At 36.7% G+C, this 24,574-nt stretch overlaps 1 protein-coding gene across 6 annotated transcripts in view; it reads right to left on the bottom strand.

Moving 5' to 3' along the window:
- The window catches only part of Kcnq5 (potassium voltage-gated channel subfamily Q member 5), a 513,487-nt gene that overhangs the window by 137,474 nt on the left and 351,439 nt on the right, over positions 1-24,574 (bottom strand). For all 6 annotated transcript variants that reach the window (XM_063226942.1, XM_063226945.1, XM_063226943.1 and 3 more), the window contains one exon: positions 8,931-9,057. In XM_063226942.1, coding sequence (XP_063083012.1) covers positions 8,931-9,057 — 127 coding nt within the window. The remainder of the gene's footprint in view (positions 1-8,930; positions 9,058-24,574) is intronic.

A 24,574-nucleotide genomic window follows, 5' to 3' on the forward strand; every position in this document is an offset into this window, starting at 1 on the left:
TTTGATAAACTAATGGTAAGATATGTATGTATTCAGCATTATCTTTTCCCAAGTAAGCAGTTGGATTTTATTAACATTTCTACAATTAGCATGAGTATGAGGTTGAAATTCATGAATCTGGTCACACAGAGTTAATATTAACTTTTGAAGAAAGCTATTTTTTCTGCTGGATATGATGGAAAATTCATTGGTAAACATTAAAAAGAATGTTGGAAGAAAAACAATCTTAGATTTATAGTTAAGAGGATTTTAATTATAAGAACAGTAATTTTCTGAGTAATGCTGCATTAAGAGAAAAAAATTGATCTCTTGAGAACACATGAGAACTGCGAATATTGGTCCTAAATCTGTGAAGTTCTATTTGTTCTCGGTGGCAATTTTAAATGTGTTATTCTGTTGGAACCATGCTTTCAGGCTCTCACTAATGTGAATATTATATGTGTCCTTTAGCAGGCAAACATAATCAGTATTGGTATCAGAAATTAGTATTGGTATCGGCTTCAATGGGACTTTCTAAAAGGTAAAATTAGATCTGAGTAATGCTTTCCAGGAATTTGTACAGTATTGGCTTTTTACATCAAGTGGTCAATTGACACTTCATTTATGTAAACATCAAATTTACATTCATTTATACAAGTGCAAAGAGATTCTCCTTAGTGAGGCATATGTTCATTTGTTTCTTGATCCAAATGGTGAATATGACTTTCAGCATTGTTTGTTAAAATAATTTGTATAGAAACAGAAAAAGCAGAAATATTTATTTTGTATGCCAATAAAATGTCATTTAAGTTAGCAAAGATAATTTACCACCATGAAATATTCTAGATCTTCCTTTGTTTTGAAAGGAATGGCAACATTCTGGAAAACAGCTTTGCAGTTTCTGACAGTATTAAACATTTATTATATACCACAGTAATCCTATTCCTTAGTACTTACCCTATAAAAATAAAAACTATGTTCATATAAAAACCTATACACAGGGGCTGAGTATGTAGCTCAGCAGTAAAATGCTTGCCTAGCATGAGAGATGTTTGCTTTTATCTATAGTAACAAACAAAACAGAAAACAACAAACAAAATATCTTGTGCATTAATTCTTATAGCAACTTTATTTGTAATAGCAAATTCTAGAAGCAACTATATAACCTTCAATGGTAAATAGATCAATGAGTAAAAAAAAAAAAAAACTATAGTACATCCATATCATGGAATAATATTCAGCAATAGAAAGGAAGGAACCCTTCTTGATGTACATGGCAACTTAGGTGGATCTAAAAATCATCATGTGGAGTGATAAAAAGCTGCTTTAAAAAGGTAATTTCTGCATGATTACATGTATGTGACATTTCAAAAAATAACAAAATTATAGTACGAAGGAGCTAGGCAGTGCTAAAGGATTAAGACTGGGTCGGGAGTGACTCTACGAGGGTAAGAGCAGGGGTAGCATCCCAAGTTTTTAGGGTGCTGGAAAAGTTCTGATTCTTAATTGTGGTGATGGTTGAAGAGATCCATATATGTGATGAAATTTCATAGAAATATCTAGAAAAATCAAATGCATGTACGAGCTAGAGAAATCTGAGTAAGGTCTACAGTTTGGTTAATTATATATATTTATGATTATGCTTCTTGATTAATGCTTAAGTAAAATGTTATCATTGGGAGAAGCTGAATGAAAGACATATTCAAACATGGGTATTCTCCATACTATTTGGCAACAAATTCCAAGGAAATCTAAGGTTATTTCAAAATAAAAAGTTGGAAAAAAATTAGACTTTAGAAAACTGACTGTGGAAAGAATGAATTGCTGCTTTTATGATTCAGAGAACTATTTACCTTTAGACTTCACATAATGTCTGTAAGGGGAGGAGAAAGATTTGGAGGTAGGATTTAGATTTCATTATACAGTTTATTGATTTGTTCCTGTGGTACACATGGGAGGTACAAGGAGATAATGGGAAGCCATGCAAAGAAATTAGGAGTTGACATGAGTAAATATCTCCCTTCCTGGGCTCTTTGTTTTATATGCTGTGGGACCTTTGACAAAGCTCTTAATTTTAATCTCAGTTTTTTAAGGTGTGAAATGGGTCTCTTTTATCATGAATTAGACTATCATGGGTATAATAAGATGAGTCATAAATTTAATTGGCAATTTAAATTTGATATTTTATTCCATTGATTTGATGCCCAGTAATCCAACATCATGTTATGCTTAGTTTTCAGAGAAGGTTTCTAATTTAAATAGATTTCTTAAAGTATTGTCCTATCTCTAATGGAGATATAGAAAATGACAATAGATAGGCTATCATGTACAGAGCCACAGTGAATTAATGAAAAGCTAATAAAAAGCCACAAAATGAAAAAGTACTTTCATCTTTTGTTTCACAGAAGGCCATGAGTTGAGGATTTTTTTTTTTTGTCTTTTTCGTTTTTATCAGTACCAGGGATCGAACTCACGACTGCCTGCTTGTAAGAAGGCAGGCGCTTATGCCGCTGAGCTAAATCCCCAGCCATGAGTAGAGGATTTAGCTAAACATAATTTACTTTAACTCCAACAGGGTCATGCAGGGAAGTTATATGATTTTTCTTCCATGATGTTCTTACTTGTTTGTTGTTGTGGTATTGGTTATCAAAACCAGGACTTTACAATTATTAGGTGTGTAACCTATCATTGAGTTACATCTCTAGCCTGATGTTTATATTTTAAATCAAGTTATATCTAACAATGAAGATGCTTTTGCAGTGTTTGTAAATGGAACCTTTGCTTGTGTTTCAAATGACAGTAAATCAAGAAGTCTTTTGTCAATTCTGGTTAGACTTGGGAAATTAGGATAATCTGTTCGGTGACACCACGCATATTTCAGAAAACGCTGAAAATCTAGATCCCAGAAGAAAGTTGCTAACTTACATAGCATAGTCACCTACTAATATGTTAATAAATTTGTTTCTCCTTTTCTCTCATTATTCTTCTGTGTGTAGATTAAAAGGATTATGCTGTATTTAAATTTGACTAGGAAGGGCTGTGCTTAGGAGCAGGTTGTTACTGGGAGGCTTGCATTCTACTCCTAGCTTTTCCAATGACTTGTGGCTGAGGACAAAGTGCCTCTCCTTCATAGTACCTCAAGAGATAAAGAAAGTCTCAGAGGTCCACAGCTCTGTTTTGTGGATGGTATATTCTAATTTGGCTCCTAGTTCCCTGATGGAAAGGTACTGTTTGAAGAATTAAAGATGTGTTTACATTATTGTTGCAATTCCTGAAGAAATGAAGCTTTAAAATCTAATTTTAAAAGCCTCCTACCACACAGCACATTATCCACATTCTTAAATACTGCAATCAGCAGTGCACAGAGTCTCTCTGTGATATTTATGAGAATTTTTAAAAGCATTGCAAAGATATGTGGTAGAACATTTTCAAAACCATGTGCAACAGTTTAACTGCAGGACTTTCACTGAAGTTAATGGGCTTCACACTGGCAAATTCTAAGCACCACTTTGAAAATTTACCCCATAGTGACAATTTAATGCTTCTTATTGATCATAAGTTTTCAAATAATATCTCAAGGCGAAAAGGAACAATTTTCCAAAGAAGATAAGTAATCTTTAATGAGATATAGCTGCATTTCAGTCATTACAGTCTGGAACCAAGTCTTTTGGTAAGAAGGCTCTCAGAATTGCTCATAGGTGATAGTTACCAGTGGAGCTATAAACGTTTCCATCACATTGCAATTCTACTTGTTCCTAGAAAATACATTTTATTTTTGAAGAAATTTGAAATTTCATGTATCTACGTGCAGAAATATGGAAAAGTCAGGGGAATTTTTCTCCTAAAAGTTATAATGTAAGTGTAGTGGGTTATGTATCCTTCGCAATGAATAATTTGTATATTGCTGATGACAAGTTCTAACAGGTATAGCTGACTAAAAAGCCTCGGCCTTATATGCCCACACTTTTTGAACTTATAACCCAGGTGTTCATATTAGGTCTGTTAGCAACAACCTATTGGATCCTCTTGGAAGCCAGTTTGAGGTTGCTTTGCTCATAGCGCACTGCGTCCTTGGGAGTGTGGCCTCTCCTGTCTCTATTCCCACCTTTTACTATTGTCCCCAGTGCTAACTGAGCTCTAGACACAGGACCTTCACGTCTCCTCCTCTACAAGCCAAGCTCATCAGGTCTCAAGAATCTTTGCAATTATTTGTCTTTAGTCTGGAGTTACATGTACTTAAATCTTTTCATGGCCCACTCCTTTTTAACAGCTAGGTCACCTCAACTGTACAGTACTTTAGAAAGACTTTATTGGACCATCAAATCTCATGTAGCTATAACTTTTCTATTTAGTCTCCAGTATTGGAAACCATGCTTAGATATGATAGGAATTATGTAATTGCTTTTAGAGGTTTTTATTTGATGGCTCAATTCAAAAGCTGGAATAATATTTTGCTTCTTTGTTTTATGAAATAAGTTGTGATATTCTAAATACTACAGTTATACTATAGCTTCCTCGTGCTATCACTTTTGCTATGTTACAGCATAGTAAATATTCCTTCTTTGGTTTAGCTCTTTCTAAGTACATTGGAAACTGCATATAAGATGTGATTGTACAAAATTAGTAAAGTCTATCACAGTGCTCTACTAAAGTTTATAGAAGTGGAAAATAATCTTTAATAATTTTCCTCTAAGAGTAATATTTTTTTTCGTCTTTTTGAGATATGGATTCACTATGCAGTTCTGGCTGGCTTTGAACTCACTTTGTAGCCCAGGCTGGCCTTGAGTTCAAGCAGTCTTCCTGCCTCAGCTGACTGAGTGCTGGAACAACAGATGTGAGCCAGCATGACCAGCCACTGAGTACTCTCTATATGCTCAAATGATATTATCATACTAGAAGTTCAATTTTGTGGATCAGGTCAGCAGTCACCTAAACAATTACCTAAATAAAGAATAGTCTAGCTGAACCCCTAAATGCATCTAAATATCTGATGACATTTCTAGGAGTAACATTACCTTGTAATATGATGAAATCACAGATGTGTTAGAGTGGCCTTAGTCATGTGGTTTAATTGTCTTTTAAGCAATTAAAAAATAGACTTGTTTCCATTTTCCTAAAGAACTGTTATGTCATGTCAAAGGTTGATGGTGCGGGGTATTTTGGCTGTTATTTCCTCATTCGTACTGTTGTGGAAATATTACATTGAAGAACAACTATTAAAATAGCAATAAGAAATAAACTTTCATTTCACATGAAACACAAACCCAGGATTACTAACAGGCTGATAGTTTCTGCTTTCCTGAGACACACTAAAGGCTGAAATATACAGCCTTTTAATATCTGTCTTTATGAGTCACCAAGAAATAAAAAAAAACCAAGTCACTTTTGGGAGTAATTTGTTGGTGTTCTGCCATATGAGGCTCATTACTGTGATCTAAGTATCAGCCTTTGGTACTATTTGCAACTTTCAGGAAAGTCATTAATGAAAGCTTCCAAAAAATGGACTATAGCAAAGGTCTTTGGGGCTATTCATACATTCTCAGTACTGATGCTACTTTGATGAATGACTTGCACTTGAATACAGAACAATCATAAAGCATTCAGCATTGGTAAATAGAGGGCAGTTAAAGTAGATATCCCAAAGTATACTTAACTTTGCAAAGCATGGATGAGATGATTATTGCCCACAGCTGCAGAAATGTTATTATGACAGGGGAGACATGTAAATTGAGCACATAGGAACAAGGAAGAATTGGTAAGATTTTACCAATTTTCCAAGCAAACTCTCATCATCAAGCAGAAAAAAAATTAATATAGTCATGAAGCTCTTAATTTAACAAAAATTAAGCAGACTTTTCTATTCTCTTAGGTGCTAGCTGTTTAAAATAAGTTTTCCAAACACCAATATATAAAGATTTTATGATTTCTTAAATCGATGAACTTTTGAAATGCTCCTGGTTCTGCCTGAATTTCAGGGATGAGATGTGTGGGCAGTTCATTTACTAACATCTTTGGAAAATAACCCACAGCACCTCTATCGAACTGGGTCCATATGCAATTAGTTGATCAGTAAGGCAGGATGCTATCAGTGGCTTGGTGGCTGACCACAGCTGCAGCTTCTGTCTGACCCACGGGAGAGAGTAGCAACATTGGTGTGCCTATAGAAAGCATTTGCTGCATTGAAGGCACGACATCCAGGATTCCATAGTCTCTACTCAAATGTTCAAGATTTCCACAAACACTTGGGGGTGCATTTGGCATGTTTGGAGTGATCAAACCTACAACTAGAGGAAGTCTTGGGAATTTTGGCTACATTTGCTATCTCTCACTCAGAATAGCTATCATAGATGAGATTTCTTTCTCTTCTTTCTTTCTTTCTCTCTCTCTCTCTCTTTCTTTCTTTCTTTCTTTCTTTCTTTCTTTCTTTCTTTCTTTCTTTTTTTCTTTCTTCCTTTTTCATTTTGTCCGGTTACATTTGCTTGAATAAAAGAGCCATTTTTGTCAAGCATGTTTTGAACCTTCTAAATAGGCCAAGAAAAGGTCACAGCACCCATCTAGAACAGTCTGCTACCTTCAAGCAGGTGAAGTTCAGGTTGTACTCACAGATTAATTTTACTGATCTCATATGGATAAGCCACTCTGAATATGTTTCAGCTGAAACCTAGATCAAAACTATCACATGAACACTTAATTAAAATAATGAAAAAATTCATGGCTATCATTCCTGTAAGTACATATTGGTCTTTGTTCAACTTCGAATTCATTATATTTTATATACATGGAATTATACATTATACGCATGGAATTTTCATTCAAGGCAATTAATCTAGTAGATGTAAACTATACAGTGAAAGAAAGGACTTGAAAAGCTAGAAAAAATCCCTGTGAATTTTGTCTAAACTTTGTGTTACTAAATTTCTGAGGTCACTGTTGATAGATACAAAGGCAAGTAAGCTTACAGATAACACAGTATCAGTTTTTAGAAAATGATCTGTAAGGATCTGTAACCAAAAGAGAAAGATTAAAGAACTAAAATGTGATGATGTGCCCATTGTGGGAAACAGCTATCAAAAGGCAGCAGGCATCTGGGAAAAAACTTTCTTTTTCATCTAGAGGCCAGAAATACGTTGGCATTGGCTCTGGAATTGGAACAAAACCAATTTTTAATTAGTTTTAAACTCTGGAATGGAACACTCCTGCAGTCATCCATGAATCGACCTTATCCTGTAGAGGTTGAGTGACTTTTGGCCAGCCATCTATCTGCCTTGTGAATTGTTTTGTTTGGGTTCCTCATGGGACAGAGAGTACTTGTTATGCAGTAGTTTCATGTCAAGTTACAGTGCTTCATAATGTTGCTTGAGCAAAGAATTCAGAAAGTGGAAAAATCTTCAGAGACAAATATTAAATGCCTCCACTAATTTGTCTTGTAGCTGGACAGACCTGCAAGACTGGAATTACCACCTGCCTTCTTCCATTCATCAGCAGGATGATAGCTCCTTCAATGAAGGCTTAGTCTTGTTGGTGAGAGACAGCTGGGCAAATAGATTACATTAGTAAAGCCACACAGGTATTTTAAGATTGATTTCACTATTGTAACTGTGAACTTCTGTAAATTCTGGTTGAATTTTCTTGAAATATATGTACTACCAAACCAGCAAGAACAAAGAATTTTTCCTGCCAGTGCCATGGCTCGGAGGAGGTGCTCTTCATCTTGCATCTACACTGCTCCAGCCACAGGGGCGTGAGTGGCAAGAGAAGACTCAGTTCCTCACTTCTAAAACAAACGTGCAAACCTGTTGTGGATGTATAAGTTGAAACTACTTCATAAATTAAAAACCCACTTTCTCAGGTTCGGAACAAGTGGAGTGACTAAGCCTCACCAAGGACTCCCAGCATTTAGGTTTGAATGGCTGCCTAAGCAGTGAAAAAGACAGAAGAACACGAGATAGATAGCTATACTACTAATCTCTGTAAGCTCATCAAAGAAGTTTATGCTTTCATTGTTTGGCTGCTTGATAGTTTTTTTCATGCCTAAATCTTGTAATGTGAGCAACTACCTCTAATATAACAATATGCAATATATTAACTACTGCTAACTTTCTATTTTTTGAAATTTTGTATCATTTCTATCCTTATTTTTTTAAATTAAAAAATGGAGCTGTACAATCACAACAATAACAATAGCTTGAATGTATGAAATTTTCAATTCTCGGACATGCTTTTAAATATATTGGTGGGAAATGCCATATTTTAATTTCAGAATTCTCTATGGCATCTTCTCTGAGTAGTATAATGTTAAAGTTAAACCAAGAAGAATGGAATCCCCGTGGAGCCACAGCAGACAGAGAGGTTCTGAGATGTGTTACTTAGTTGGTGATTATGTAGTGATGGGAATCCTATTTCAGAGTGTAAACAACTTAGTTAAATGCATAAAGAAAACCATGTTTGCAATCATTCTTGAAGCATATTAATTGGTATACATGACCATAAGTGATATACTGGCATCTATTACATCTGATTAAGAGTACAGCTTGATGTCATATTGTACACTTAACATTTTTTATAGTTATTGAAATATAAATTTCCTTCTTCAGGGCAACACTGAAGAACCATGTATTTTAGTATGTCTTCAGTTAATGCACATAGATATTCTAGAGGGGCATCTGTAGGCTTCAATCCCATGTCTACCATTTATTATTTGTATGCCTTTCCATAACTCATTTTTCAATTTTGCCTTAGTTTCTTCATCTGTGAAGTGAAGATAACAAAAATATCTCAGTGTGCGAGTGAGAAGGTGAAGATTAAATGACTCAACACTTTTTAAAACACAGGAGTGTGTTCCAGTGTAAGTACGCCATGGATATTTGCACTTAGTCAAATGTTTCAGCACAGGAAACAGAAGAAAAGGATGCAAAGTCACAAATCCAGGGTGCCGGGACTTCAATATTCACCTATAACACAGAAGGGCTTTCGGGCAAACCTCAGTCTTCCTTGCCATCCTCGATACCGACAGCAGCAACCTGCTGACCAGATTCGGATGATGAACTCCAAACCAAAGACGACGATCATTACGAATTCCTAAAATATCAGACAAGACATATCAGAGAGAAGCATTCTAAACACAACAGTGAGGAGCTCTGTTACTATTTCTGAGTGTTTAGGTACTTTGTCAAAAGCATGTCATGGTGAATGTCTAAAATTCACAACATCTTTTAACAAATAAAACCCAAAGAATACCAAACCTCTACTCTGTCTAAATCTCCCAGAATAGAATCTGATTAACCTTCAGGTCACTGATACTACCTATTTAAGAATCAATCTCAATCCTAAATTTATAAGTCAAATAATGATTCCATCGCTTCTAAAATATAATGGATAGCTGACCTAAGCTACTGGTTTCATATGAAATATCTGAGTTGAAAGAGTAGATTCTGAAATACATACAATCAACAAGTTCTAAACGAACAGAATTTTCATTTTGCTGCAAGGAGTGACATAATCCCTAATCCTTTAAGAGTTGTTCTCAAACAAGAAAGCAGTAACTACTTAGAAGCACACTAAGCTTTTTTTTTTTTACAATGTCAGAATCTCCTCATAAAACAGTGGGTTTCAAAAGTCTTACTCTATATGTGGCACATATATCTATTGCCAGAAACGAGACCCCAAATTCTCTATATCTGAAACTTATTAATATCATGCTGCCTTTTGGCAGCAGCTGCCTGGAAAACAACACCTGTGCCAGAAAAATGACTTTGAGATTATTTAGGAAGAGCTGTGAGTTAACCTTGGGGAAAGGCCAGCTAAAGTGGCTCATTAAACAGTCAGTCAGAGGAGGGAAAACCAGATGGAATTTGTAAAAGGGAAGTATGTCTGGCAGAAGATCAGCACAGTCACTTGTCCCTAAACGGACTGGTACTGAATTACTAAAACTGGTTTCTTTTAGAATTTCTTTTCTTATTTTTAAACAAGGATTGACTCCGCATTTATAATATACAACAGTATTTGTTAATTGATTTTTTATTATAACAGCTCCATAATAAAAGCAATGCAGGGTATTTTTTAAACTTCAAATATCACAGAAATGCGTAGAATTATGCAAAGTAAAAGTTGCAATTCACACCCCATTCTCTCACCCCATGCCCAAGATAAAAACTGATTTATAACAATGGCATTCATGATTCAAGTTTCAGACACATGCCTTTTTTTTTTTTTTTTACTGAGAGTGTGTAATGATATGCGGCAAATTTGAAATGCCTACTAGAGACATATCATTCTATCCTTCTGTCATTTTGCACTGAATAATTCACAAATTCTCACACTAGGAAATAAATTTCCGACATTGTAATTGCTTACTCACAATGATTTAGAACTACTTAGAAGATACATCCTGAAGTTGACTTTCTGTACTGATAACTAAAATATCATTAATATACTTACTTACTCTCTAATAATCTGAGGGATTTATTTAATTTGCATTTTGAATATATATCTGTTGAGTCTATTCAAAGTGTTCAGTCATCTGATTTAAATCCAGAACATCTTTCCACACGTAGAAACGATACTGAGGCCTAAAATACCCAGGTACTTACTGTACCTACGCCCCGCCTGTGTATAGTTGCAGACCCATTCTTTTTCTTATTCTTGCTACTTCTTAAAATTTTGTTTTAAAGAGAAAAAACACAATAAAAACAATGATGTAGAATTTCAAAACAAGATAGTAGGAAGTTAACAATGGTTAATATATTGAGCATTATCTTCAGAGCAGTTGCTCAGATAGAGTTAGTTGCAGACATAGGCCTACAAAATTGATCAAACAATGTAAGCACAAAACCATTCTTTTCAATGAACTAAAAGAAATTAGTAGTATAATTACCTTAGCTATCCTGTATGTGTATAAATATATGTTTATTTTTTTCATTACCTTCTTGTATCTTTTACTTCATCCTTTCCTTTAGAGCAGTTTCTTGGCCTTTCACAATATTCATTCTACATTTTGGATTTTACTAATCTAAGTTTCTTATACTAAGAAGATAATGCAATGTTTACACATGTGTGCTTGATTTATTTCACTTACAAATGTGGTCTTTAGTTGCATCCATTTACCTAGAAAAGCCTCGAGTTTATCCTTCTTTATAGCTGAGTTGTACTCTATTATATAAAAATACCATATCCTTTATATCCATTCCTTAGTTGATGGGCATTTGAGTTGTTTCCAAGATTTAGCTATTACAGATTGTGCTGCTATATACATGGGTGCACATATATACATGGTATACAAAAAGTACAAAGAATCAACACATTTATATATTCTTACCATTTCTTACACTAGGGAGATTATACAGTATTTATACATGTGAGTTTGATTTATTTCGTTTATGAGTATGGTCTTAGGCTGCATCCATTTATTAATAAATATCTCAATGTGATCATTCTTTATAGCTGAGTAGTACTCCATTGTATAAAAATACCACAGCTTTTTTATCCATTCCTCAGTTGATGGACACTTAAGTTGTTTCCAAGATCTGGCTATTACAAATTGTGCTGCTATAAACATGGGTACACGTATATCACTGTGGTATAATGTTTTTGGTTCTTCTGGGAATATGCCTAGAAGTGGAATAGCTGGGTCAAATGGGACTTCCAATCCCAGCTTTTTGAGAAATCTCCTGTGGACTGACCTTCACAATGGCTGAACCAGTCTACACTCCCACCAACAGTGCAGGAGAGTTCCCTTTTCCCCATAGCTTCTTCAGCATTTGATGTTGGTAGTGTACTTGATCCTGGCCATTCTTTTAGGAGTGAGATGGAATCTCAGTGTGATTTTAATTTGCGTTTTTCTAATGACCAATGATGATGAACATTTTTTTATGTATTTATTTGCCATTTGTATTTCTTCATCTGAGAACTGTGTATCCATCTCAGATGCCCATTTTTGGACTGGGTCTTTGAATTTGGGAGGCCTGAGATTTTTCAGTTCTTTATATGTTCTAGACTGAAGTCCTTTGTCTGAGGGACAGTTGGCTAAAATTTTTGTCCGTTCTGTGGATTCTCTTTTCACTCTGTTGGTGATTTCTTTTGATGTGAAAACTTTTTTAACAAGATGAGATCCTAGGTGCTGATTCTTTGTACTTCTCATGCAGTGTGATTTTGTTCATAAAGTCTCTTCCTATACCTCTGTCTTCAAGATGTCTATCTACTTTTTCTTCCAGGAGACACAGTGTTTCTGTTTTAATATTTAGAACCTTGGTCCGTTTTGGCTTTAGTGCATGGTGATAGACATGTGTTTTTCTTGCTATTAGCTTTGATTTAAACCAGTAAGTTTGGCATTCAGGTGATGAGAGGTCATGCTATAAAAGATACCCAAGAAAAAAATCTCAAATGTGGCCCAAAGTACTACCATGCAAGAATTCTTCCATTTCATAAAAACAGATGGCAGCAAGAGATGTATACCCATTATTCTTAAGAAAACTATGCCCAGGCCTCTGCATTACTTCTGCATTGCAATGGGACAAATTAAATTACATAGGAACTGTAGCTATTAAAAATAAGAGAATCATATGAATATTATCTACATAAATATGAAAAATCAGGAGAAAAGGATCAAATTCATGAAAACTTGACAGAGGAGAAATAGATGATCTTAATAGTCTCATAACCACTAAAGAAATCGAATTTTTAATTAAGAAAGAAAAGAAAAATGTCCATGCCAAATGGTTCTATTGCTATTATCAGTCAAATACTTAAGAAAAAATTATTGCAATTTCATATGATTTCACCCAGAAAACAGACGAGGAGAAAAACACATTCTGATTCATTTTTCAAAGGAGACATAATTCAATGGAGAAAGAATAGCCTTTCAAGAGTCAATCCTGGAGAATACCCAACCCTACCTGTAAAACTCCTTAAAAACCCGAACCTCTCTGTGTACAAATGTCAAATTAAAAGGTTCATAGGCTTAAATATTAAACATAAAGCAACAAGCCTTTTAGTGAGAAATATTACAGAAGATTTTGGGGATTTAGCTAAACAAGAGCTCCTTGACATCAAAAGCACAAATAGTAAAAGAAAATTTGATACATTTGCTGTATCAAAATGAAAATGTTTGGCCTGTGAAAGCTTATATAAAGAGGGAAAAAGACAGATTATAGACAAGGAAAAAATTCTTGTAAACTACATATCTGATGAAGGGTTAATATCTAGAATATATAAAGAAATCTGAACATTCAACAATGGAAACATTTAATTGCAAAATTGGCAAGATATATGAATAGAATTGTCATAGCAGATGCTGCATGCCAGAGAGGGTGTACTGATCACAAATAATCACATGGAAAGATACTAGACATCATTAGTTGTGAGAGGAATGCAAAGGAAAACCAATGTGATATCATTATACTAACATCACAATGCTTGAAATAAAAAATAGTGACCAAGAATAGCTACAACACAATATGCTGGGGAGACTAGGGGGAAGGCAGGTCACTTACACATCGTTGATGGGGACTAAAATAGTACAACCCATCTAGAAAATAGTATTCCCATAAAAAAAAGAGTTACTACCTAACTTGGCCTTTGACCTCTGGCATTTATTTTAGGGAAACGAAAGCTTATAATTATACAAAAATGTGTTCAGAGCAGATTTATTCATAATGGCCAAAACTCTAAAACAGCTCAGATGTCTTTTACCATAAGGACAGTTAAACAGGCCGTCTTCTGTCACTACCATGGACTCTTCAACAATAAGAGTGGATAAATTAATACAACAATCATTAGGGAATTAAGAGGCATGAATAAAAGCCACTCTAAACGGTTATACAGTATAGTATTCCACTGATTTTACATTTTTGTAACATTTTGTAATGGTTTCTAAAAACATTTAGAAACGGAGAACACATCGGCGGTAGGGATTGGGTTAGTGGCGGCAATGGGGAAGTGGACGGCTGGAAGGGAGCCAGTGGCTTGGTGATACAAAGGGCGACTTGAGAGAGCCTTGAAGGGCTCAACTCTTGCCTGTCCTGGTAAGTACACAAATCTGAAAGTCATAAAATTGAATAGAGCTAAATGCACATAGACAAATATGCACAAGTAAAACTGGAGGTATCCAGACAAGATTCATGGACTGTATTGATAGTACTATCCTGGTTGTTAGCATACTGTTTTTTCAAAACTTTACCATGTGGGGAAAATGAATACAGAGTGTCCGTATATTATTTCTTAAAACTGCAGGAGAATCTAAAATTATGTCAAAAATTTTAATGAAAAATGTCCTTGTCAGTAATCTAATCAAGGGAATAGAGTACTAAGAGGAAATGTGTTCTTCTCCAGGTCCAGGTGCTATCTGATATCACTTGTATTGGTTTAGTAGTGTTCTCTACATCACCTCTTCGATGAGGTTGAATTTTATTTTCAAATGTGGTGAAAATCGGTTTTATTCGTTGCAACGATTTAGATGAGAGGTGGTTTTTCTGATCTTTGCTTGGCCAGCCACAAAACAAGTTCTGCTGCCTTTGCAGCAGTTGGAATTCCCTTACTTGGTTCTTGTGGAATTAAATTGCTGAGGAGATTGGTGAATAATATGGTCCATGCTTTACTGGGAGCAAAGCTGAAGGTAAAATATCTTTCCTTGTTGAAGAGGGTAGAAACTCAGCTTTGCCAGTCATCTTGAAGAACCAAGGGCAGTGCTTATTGTTTGTGTCACTTGCATTGGAGGAGTTACAGAATTTCCTCAGCAGGCCTCACATAATTCTGTAAAACATAGAGCATCATTTCTATTCTTATTAAAGACCAAGGAAATGCATATAGAAATGAAGAAGCCCAGGAAGCAGTGGTAGCACTCATCTAGAATTCTATCTATGTTAGTTACTGAGACTACTTGTGTAGCTTTAATCAATCTTCTCTTCCAGATAGCAAAGAAGCCTCTTCATATGTTACATCAGACAACTGTGACACTGTTTCATTGATGGATTTGGCTTTGACATATCATTCAAGATATAAATCCATCCTTGTGATTATTTTGTTTTCTATTCATTTCAAGTGGTTTTAAGTAAAGATTGATTGATTTTTCTTGGTACAAACTGATGATGCCTAAATGTACATGTTCTAGTTGTTTTCTTGCTAATTAGCACTATTCTTTAAAACCAGTGACCTTTGCCTAATCTACAAGCTATCTGCTGTGACTATTAGTTTATCATTAGTTTTATGCTATCTGATAGCATTTTTATGTAGATGAAATACCAACATTAGAAACCTTGTGACATCTGCACTAATTATTGAAGAGCTGTGGCTAATTAGACATACAAAATTAGAACCACTGCTTCATTCCAAATATCAACACAATCAATTTCTGGCTATTTTTACTCTTTTGTGTGTGCATATATATACTTCAAGTGGCATGAGGTAAGCAAGCCAGCATGTCTTCTCACACAATCATAGCAGCAAACAACTTGTGACGTAAAATGCACTGTCAGTTTCAAAGAAAGGCATCAATCAGGTGAGTTGCATTTACAGATCTTTGTAATTTGGAAAATTCAACTGGTCTAAAACTTATTTGGGAAATTAAATTCATATCTAGAAATGATTTTTCATTCAAATCAGAAAAAAATACATATACAAAGTAATCATCTTTTTGAGTTTTCTTTTTTGGAGACCCAAAAACTATCCTAAAAACATGCTTACTAACCACCATCTATAGGAAGTCTTATAGCAGTATCACTTTATTTTCAAATTTCTCCTTATTTTTGGAAGATATATTAATTATGAGTACATTGGGAGGAAACTGGAAAGAATGAACATCTTTATCAAAGGGACTAATTTGACCCAGAGTTGAAGATGCATGAATACCTACAGAATCATGCCTGCGTGCTGGGGCTGGTAAGACTGAGATATAACTTTAAAAGTGAGAACAAGAGTTGGGGTGAGATGAAGTGGGGATAGGGTAAAGCACGCTGAAGTTTCCCGCCTTATGAAATAATGTCAGAGAGAGATTTGAAATAGTGTACCTGGGGCCAGTTTCAGTGGCTGGAGGGCCCAGAAAACTCTGATAAGTGAATTTGAGCAGTACCAGGAAAATCCTCCATAGGGCTTCACTCTGAAATTTCTCTGCCCATGATTTATCCTGTCAAGTTGTTCACACTTACTAAATTGTAACTCTCCTGAAAAGAAATTCATTTAAGGGAAGCTATGACAGTATTCATCGTTACTGTTTAGATTTAGGGTATTCCTTCAAAGCCTTGTGTGTTTGGAATGTGGATCATGAGGGTGCAATATCTGCTCTGCTGTTGGGGGGTGGGGCCTGGTCAGAAGAGGTGGATCACTGAGGGCATGACCTGGAGGGGTGTAGACCCTCTCTTGTTCTTCCTGTTCCTCTTTGCTTCTTGGCCGCCATGATGTGAACCATTTTTCTCTCTCCAGGCCTTTGTGCCAGGCCTTCCTATCTTGAAGCCAGCCAGTAATGAGCCAAAATCTTCAAAAACCATCAGCTAAAACAAACCTTTCCCTCTTTAAGCTGCAACTGTTGACATTGTGTCTCACAAGAGTGACTGAGGCATCGGATTATTTCAGAGGTTATTCAGAAGAGCATGAGGAAGGCAAATGTCTGAAAATAACCCATTCCAAATGATGGTTATGTACTTTGTCACAGAGGAAGCGTAGGGTCATGGGTTGAGACCACTTGGGTCAGGAGTAGGAGCTAGGTATCCCCTTTCTTGAAAGGGCAGTGAACAGCTGGATATTTCTGATCACAATGATTTATCTTTACTGTCAACTTGATTGCATTGTCAACTTTAGTAAGGCACATAAGGTGTGTCTGTGAGGGTGTCTAAAGAGATATCTGGCATTTAGGACAGCAGTGTGAGAGTGGAGACTGGCTTGAATGTGGGTCACATCGCATAATTGCATGGGGGCCCAGCTGGAACAAAAATTACAGAAAGAGGAAACCTACCATCCCAGACCCCTGCCTATAGCTATGTTCCACTATACCCTTCCATGATGAAAAAAATCACCATAGACTCACAGCAATGGAAGACCCAAAACAAATCTGCCCTTATACAGTTGATTTTATCAGGTGTTTTGTCACAGCAGTGGAAAGCTGAGGAACATGCTGGTTTCCCTCAAGGAATTCAGCACAGAGAGTCCTCTGAATCCGTTATGGATAGGGATGCCGTGATGAGGACCCCTTCTACCTTTAGACATTTAGCAATTGTCTAAATGGGTACCATTATGTCTGCTTAGTATGAGATCCCCACACACATTGTTCTTTATAGGAACATGTTTTATATCTAGCCATATCTATATCAGGGCCAAGATGTCCCTTTCCCCGTCCAAGGAAGGAACTGTCTCTGGGACTGATCTACAGTGGTGCCCTTTGTGGAGAAGCTTAGTCTTCAGCGTGGGCAATGGAGATTCACTTCAGCTCTGCTGAAGAAAGACTACAGAAAGTAGTCTCACTGAGTTCTTTTCGATCACCTACCTTTTCCTACCTAATTATACCTTAATTTACATGTGGATATGTGTGTGCAACTACATGGATATATATCAAGGGCTTGCATAAAACCTCGGACTCACGAAGTCGAAGTTAGAAAAATTGAAAATGAGCTTCTGAACTGAACACAGCCTATTCCCTTAGGATTTAACGAATTAGTCACAAATTAACCAGTTCAGTTTAGAATTAAAATGGAAAGCCTTGAATCAGACAAAAATGGAAACACTGAAAGTGTCTCCAAAATAAATGAGATTAAGCTTTCATTTGATTCAAATAGCTAATCTATTTCTCATTAACCTATATGGACTTTCTTTCTCCTAAGAACTATATAAGCTTGCCCCCAAATTATATGACCAACAATTTTAAATACTGCTATTATAAATAAAATTAGGCCATTAAAAAAATCTACTCTACTCCATGCTAGAGATAGAATCCAGGGCCTTGTGCATGCTGTAGGCAAGCAGTTTACTACTGACCTACACACAAGCCTCCAAACTTTTAGTTGTATAAAAAACCACGCCAGGCCACTGGATATTTTTCATATATAAAATTTAAAAATAAATGTAAAGGGCTTAATAAAATATAAATAATTCTCTTAAACAAATGATGTCTTTAAAAAAATGAGAGAAACCTCTCTAGGTTTGAGAAACCAAAGCACATGAAACAAGCTGGCTATCACACAAATCTTATCCCTTTTGATGACATTTGCCTAGTGTGCTGAGGTCGATGCTGGTAAGAAGACAAGTGTCAGGATGGATTGCGTGCTGCCGAGAGGCTGGAAATAAGGTCAAGGTTGAGCATGCTTGTAGAGAATATTTTTCTTCTTCAGGAGTCACATCTCTGTCCTTAGAGCTTCCCTTTCCTGGAAAACAGCACTTGCTCTTATACTGGAAGATCTTTTCACTTTCAAAAAACGTTCCTTTTTGCTGCTCTTATAAAGGAATAACATGATTTAGCAGAATTAACTACTCTGAAAGTTTTATTTTACTTATAGGTGGACTTGCTTTACTAATTGTTATGGCTTATTTCTGGATCTCCCCCCAAAGCCTCACGTGGTCATAGCTGGGGCTTTTGAGGGGTGGATGTATCTAGAGTGTGTGATGGTGGGATCAAGGATGTGAAGGTTGCCCCACCCTAGATGTGATGCTACTTGCCCTGGGAGGCTATCCTGGATAGGCTATAAGGGACACAAAGTGTGCCCCTTGTAGCCTGCCATGAACTGTTTTCCTCTGTGATGCCCCTCTGTCATACCACCCTGCCTTGGAGCAAGTCAACTATGGACTGAAACCTATGCAAACTGTGAACCAAGTAAACCTTCCTCCTCTAACTTTGGGAGTTGAGTATTTTGTCTTAGCAATGAAAAGAGTAACTAAGACACCAATGTATGCTGAATTTTGTAAATATGCAGGATGTAAAATGAAGTCGTATTCCACCTCCCTTGAGGAGTTTATGAACTAGTAAGGGGTGACTGGTACACATACCAGATAATTCCCCCCATGTGTTTTCACTGCTTTCCAGTGGTGGTGCATGGAGATCTACTTAGCATCCCTGTAACTCTTCTGCTGAGGCCAAGCCTACACTGAATGTCCACGTTTCTTTCTGTTCAGGGCTTCAAGATCAGCAAAATTCAATTAACATACTCTTTTACTAATCAGTTAAAATTCTCAAAGGGAGCTAGTTAGATGTTGAAAAGTTGCAATGAGTTAATGGGCTCTGATTTTTTTTTTTTCACGACTTGCTTGTTTAGCTTTATTGACACAAATGGTAATGAGAGGGTAAATGGCTTTCTACAGCCAGATGTCTTGGTATCAATCTGGTCTAATTCTGATCAACCTAAGCTATGGGGTACTACTTACCAAATCCCCCTCCTATGATTATTACCACTGGCTAATTTTATTTTCATCTGGGTGATTCTTCTTTTTTACTAAAGTGATAGAGTTGCTCACCAGTGGTTGTACTACTGTGCTTAGGAAAGGCTGATGAAGGAAGCTAAGACCAAGACTGTGTTTTCTTTTTATTTGAGCATGTTTTAGGCAGAATCCAGATATGTCTTGGGTTCTGGGAGAAACCGAAGTTCAGGGTGGAGGCAAAGTGGCTCCTGAAGTCTAAGCAGAAGCAGCCAGTATGCTTTATTTCATTGACCCTGTGTTGCTGGAGAGGCTGGGACCCAGCCAACTCAGTCTTCAGGCTACCAGTGGGGATAGACGTTTCACTGATAGCTTACAAAATGATGCATAATGTAGAAGAAATAAAAATCTTTGGGGTCATGGCTTTAAGAAGAGAAAAAGCTATAGGTAAGCTGGTGTTAGAGTGAATAAGGACCAGATATTGTCTTGCTTTTTCCCTATACACTGAACCTATACCTTCCTTGTCCTGCATATGCCTCTGAAAGAAGAAGAAGTTCACAGGATTTCCTGGGCCACCTGACCTAGGTTCCTGGTAGACCTCTTTGCTAAACAGATGTCATTTTGATTCAAAGCCCACTTCTGCCTGCCTCCTCTCTCATCCATGATCATGAGCATCAAAGTGCATTTTATTACCTAGATTACCGATTTCCCCCCTTACTCTAATGTGTACTATTGGTCTTAATGTATTCCAGGGGAACATTATAATCTTTGGTGAGTTTTAGAGGCATGAGAAGAATCCATAACTCTGTGTTTATACTGCAGGTGCATCTGTACACTCACCTGCATGAAGCTTTCAGAGTTCGACAGTGGGATTCCATCAATTAATCTCATACAGAAGACAGAAGCAATAAAAACTCAAGAACAGAAACATATGAGAGACTTTCTGAACAGAACATCAAAACAGAAAGTTAACATTAGCTCTTAGTATAGTCTCTGACAGGCGTAAAAGAATAAGTGTCCCTGAAGTAAAATTACTAATGATCTTGTGACAATATTCCATGAACTTTTTCTACAGTGAAGGAAGTTTGAAATATTCCTCCACCTTGGGCATCTAGATCACAAAGAAATTACATGTGCATAATTTATATTAGTAGCTTCAGTATCATTAACTATGTGAATCATCAGTCTAACCTTTAGGAAATCTGTGATGATGCTGAGATATTTATTTATATCTCTAATTCTTGGCAGTCATTCATTAAAATTTTTCAAGACCAGTCATGCTATAACTCAAACATACTCTTAAACTGAGTGAGATTAAAGGAATATCCATAGATGATCTTGAGCCAATTTATTGAATAATTTTGTCTTTTGATCATTTGAAACATTAAACAATTAATCAAGCATGAATATGTCTTCTATATCCACTGGCTAAAGCAAAACTGAAATAATGATTAAAAATATCTACCTGGGAAATTTCTAGGTGTTTCAGAATGACAATTTTTGTTATTCCTAAGCATAAGGTATATGCAAATATTTATCAATTTAATTTAAATGTTGACTTATCTTGACGGTTAAGGAATTCATGAGATATTCTCTATTTCTATCACAGCCCAGTTCTCTGTTGTAGTAATCACCAAGCCACTGTCTGATACTCATTTGTTTTGCTGAAGCTTTCTTGTTGGAGAGAAAATGTGTGATCTTGTTATGTCTAGCTTTTATTTTAGGCAAAAATGACTCTTACTGTACAGAAACCATCATTCTTATTAGCCTATAGCATTTGGAATGTCATTACTGCCAAATCTCACATCATCAATATATATTAATTAATACGCCATTGCCTGCTCACACCTATTATATATACTTGCCAACAACCTCTACTGGGAGATGGCCTCCATCCATAAGACGAATTGCCATCATTAGGACTGATGTGGAAAATCACTTAGTGCAGGAGGGAACTGATCTGACACAGTAACACGAAACTCTGTTCTGCCCTCTCGCTCTTTTATTTAGTTGTCCATTTATTTCTCTCAGGCAACATGACACTTGGTTTGGAGACCAGGGTGGGAGTATAAGGATATGTGAGAGGACTGATTCACAGTTTTGACATCATGTATACAGCGATCAAAGCCATGGAAATGTAAATCCTTATGTGGACTGATTTAATAGATTATTAACAAGAGGTGGGCTCTGAGCAAAAAGAACGGCTAGAAGTAGGGATTTACCCCAGAAAAGAAGGCACTGGAGAGAGTGAGTATGTGTTGCACCGTTTTCTAAGGAGCCTGGGATGCCTGAATAGATGCAAAGTGATACCACAGTGTCAGGTTGACCTTTTGTAAAATCTATACAAAAGAAGTCCTGGAGCAAGGTGCCCTGAAGTGAGTCTGCAGCCTGGCTACTGTGACCAGAAGTAACTGGATTCAAGGCAAAAAGAACAAGGAGCCCACAGGCGTGGATTTCTTCTGGAAGCAGGAGAGCTCTAAGAAATTTCCCTGGCTGAAAAGGAAATAACTCTTACCTCTGCCTTGTCCACCTCTATCCCTTCAACATTCCTTACAGGCCTCCAGGCAGCCTCTGTTGGGGAAGAAATGCTGGCGGCTCCCTTATAAGTATCTGACTCTGGAGTGGTGTCTCTCACAGCCTCGTTCTAACTGCAGCTAGTGGCAGCTATGCAGATGTGGTGAGATGAGTGAGAGCTTTCTGCTGCTCTCATCTCCTACCCCTTGTCTTGGCAGGCAGGGAACAGACATATTAAAGCAAGGGGTTTCCCTCCCATGGGAAAGAGTGTCTAAGAGTTGGTCAAGTATAGTGTTTCCAGACTAGCTTCAGATACCCAAGACTGTATGTCACTGGTGAGTATAAATTGCTTACACTGATGAAAATTTCCATTTTTATTTCTTCCATTATTTTACTTTGCTTGTAAATATGGTTTCAATGGAATCTTATCTTCTACAGTACAACACTACTCTTATTACAATTTTGCTAATTCAGAATTTGTAATCAGTCTGAGTAGAGTTTGAGAATAGTTTCTTTTTGTATTATTCATTAAAAGAGGATTTTTGTGGTGTTTGTTACTTTTCTCTGTTTGCTGAATCAAAATATTTGACATCCAAAGTTAAAAAGGAAAAGGTTTACTTAGCTCACAGTTTGTAGAAGCTTTAGTTCATAATCTGCTGACTCCAAAGTAGGGTGGCTTAGTAGACAGACATTGCAGAGAAAAAACAATTCATGGTGGGCAGAAGATAGCAAAGTAAGCAATCAAAGGACAAGACAAGCCTCTTTCTGTCCCTTATATTTTGCCCAGTCTATCAGGATTGGGGCTGTGTCAGACCAATCAGTGGGTTGATTTAGTAATAACCCACTCTTAATCCTTAATCATAGCGTTGTACCAGGAATCAGTCACACACTCTGGAAGAGCCCCACCTAGGGTTACATGAGATTCTGGGGGGACATGTAGACACAAGTCATAACGCTAGAAAACTAAGAATTGATATGATAGGACAAGGGAGAACATTTAGCATATTTATAAGGAAATCTTTTTCAAGATTCTTAATAGCACTTATTTGTATTTAAACAATTAGTGGAATAATTACAACCAAGGTATCTCATTAATTAAAGAAAACCCAGTGAGATTTTTATTTGGCAACAGTTTGCCAGCAGAGATTCCATAAGTATCAACTCAATGGAGAAGTGATAAGAGATGTGCCTCCTTTCAAAATTCTAATTACCTCCTTTCAATCATTTTAAATGCTTCCCAAATAGTGAGGTTGTCATTCTAATAAGCTGAGCTAGCTGCATAAATTAGAATGCAAACATATGTTGGTCTGTGCCACAGGGAGCTCCATAACTCCTGTGCTCTGTGGAGGAAGTTTGTAGCCTGTCAGCATCTTGACAAAATGGATCAGAGTCTACAATGAGTCCAAGAGGCTGAGATCCATTTACATAGCCCTGTCTTTACTATTTCTTTTGATGTGAATTTGCACAACCTCTACAGAAAAGTACACAGACCTGCTCTGGTATACAAGCATACTTGCTTCCTCTCTTCCTGATACCCAGCAGTGTCCTTGAAGTTGAAGACCAGGACGGTGACTTCTAAGGTTGATGTCCAGCACACGAGTCATGAATTTGTTGGCAATGAAAGGCTCAGGACAACACACAGAAAACAGAGGTTCTGTTATGTTCCACTAACTCATTTAGTAGGACTAAGAGTTAGAAGTGTAATGGCACTCTGCCACACACAAGGTGTGTGCAATTTAACATATCTCCTCTGCACCTCAGATTCTTTTTTTATAAAATAGGGATGAAACAATTTCTTTGCAATATTGTTGCAATATTGCAATTCCTTTGCAATATGGTTGTATGGATTGATTTAAATATGTTAACATTGTCAAAGTGCTTAAATACTGTCTGACACACAGAAATCACTCTATAATTGTTCAATAAAGTAAGTCTGTTTGGTAGATATTTACTGAATGCTTTCTATCTGCTAGATGTTTTTCTAGATTATGAGGATAAAAGAGTGGCCAGAGTGAAAAATCCATTTTTATTTGCTAGTGGAGAAAAGCAGATGATATAAAAAAAAAAAATAGGAACATTCTGCAGATCAGTGGGAAATGAATGCTGTAGAGAAATGATGAAAGAGAGGAGAGGTGTTGGGGAAAGGTGGAAGGCTTTCAGCCTTCACGAGGAGATGTGGAGCAGACTTTTCTGAGAAGGCTTGAGGTTGTTAAAGGAGTGACTCAACCGTGTCGCTGACAGACGCTTCTAGACATAGCGATCAGTTGAAACAAGGGTTGGAGGTGTGAATGAAGAGCAGGAGGCCAGGTGGCTGAAGGAGATTGAGTAAAGAGGAAGGAGAAGAGTGAGGAGAGGTGCAGACAGGACGCAGACTTTGTAGTCTTTAGATCACTGAAAGAATGTTGGCTTCTACTCTGGAAACGAAGCGTGTACTCCAGGACAAAGGGCTCAAGCAGAGGCAGTCTGGATTCTCTGTCTCCTCATCACAATTGTTCTGTGTTTCAGCAGGTTTTGGTGAAGACGGGAGAGCTCTTAGAGAAGGGCACCCACACATGATCCAAGAAGCCATGTGTGAAAACAAAAATAGTGATGAAAATCTAAGCTAAGAGCAAGGCATTCCCCACACACGCTAAAAGCAGAATCTTCAAAGATAAACATATTAAATAGTTTTTCGTAATTGTCAGAACCTTCAGAATAGTTCTTTTCATTCTACTTACTGCCAAGGGCCCCAAACCACAAGACCTTAGTCCTAGCC

This window comes from Cavia porcellus, unplaced genomic scaffold (assembly GCF_034190915.1).
Source record: "Cavia porcellus strain 051 isolate PalLab524CR breed Dunkin Hartley unplaced genomic scaffold, mCavPor4.1 scaffold_16, whole genome shotgun sequence".
In the NCBI taxonomy this organism is placed as follows: Eukaryota; Metazoa; Chordata; class Mammalia; order Rodentia; family Caviidae; genus Cavia; species Cavia porcellus.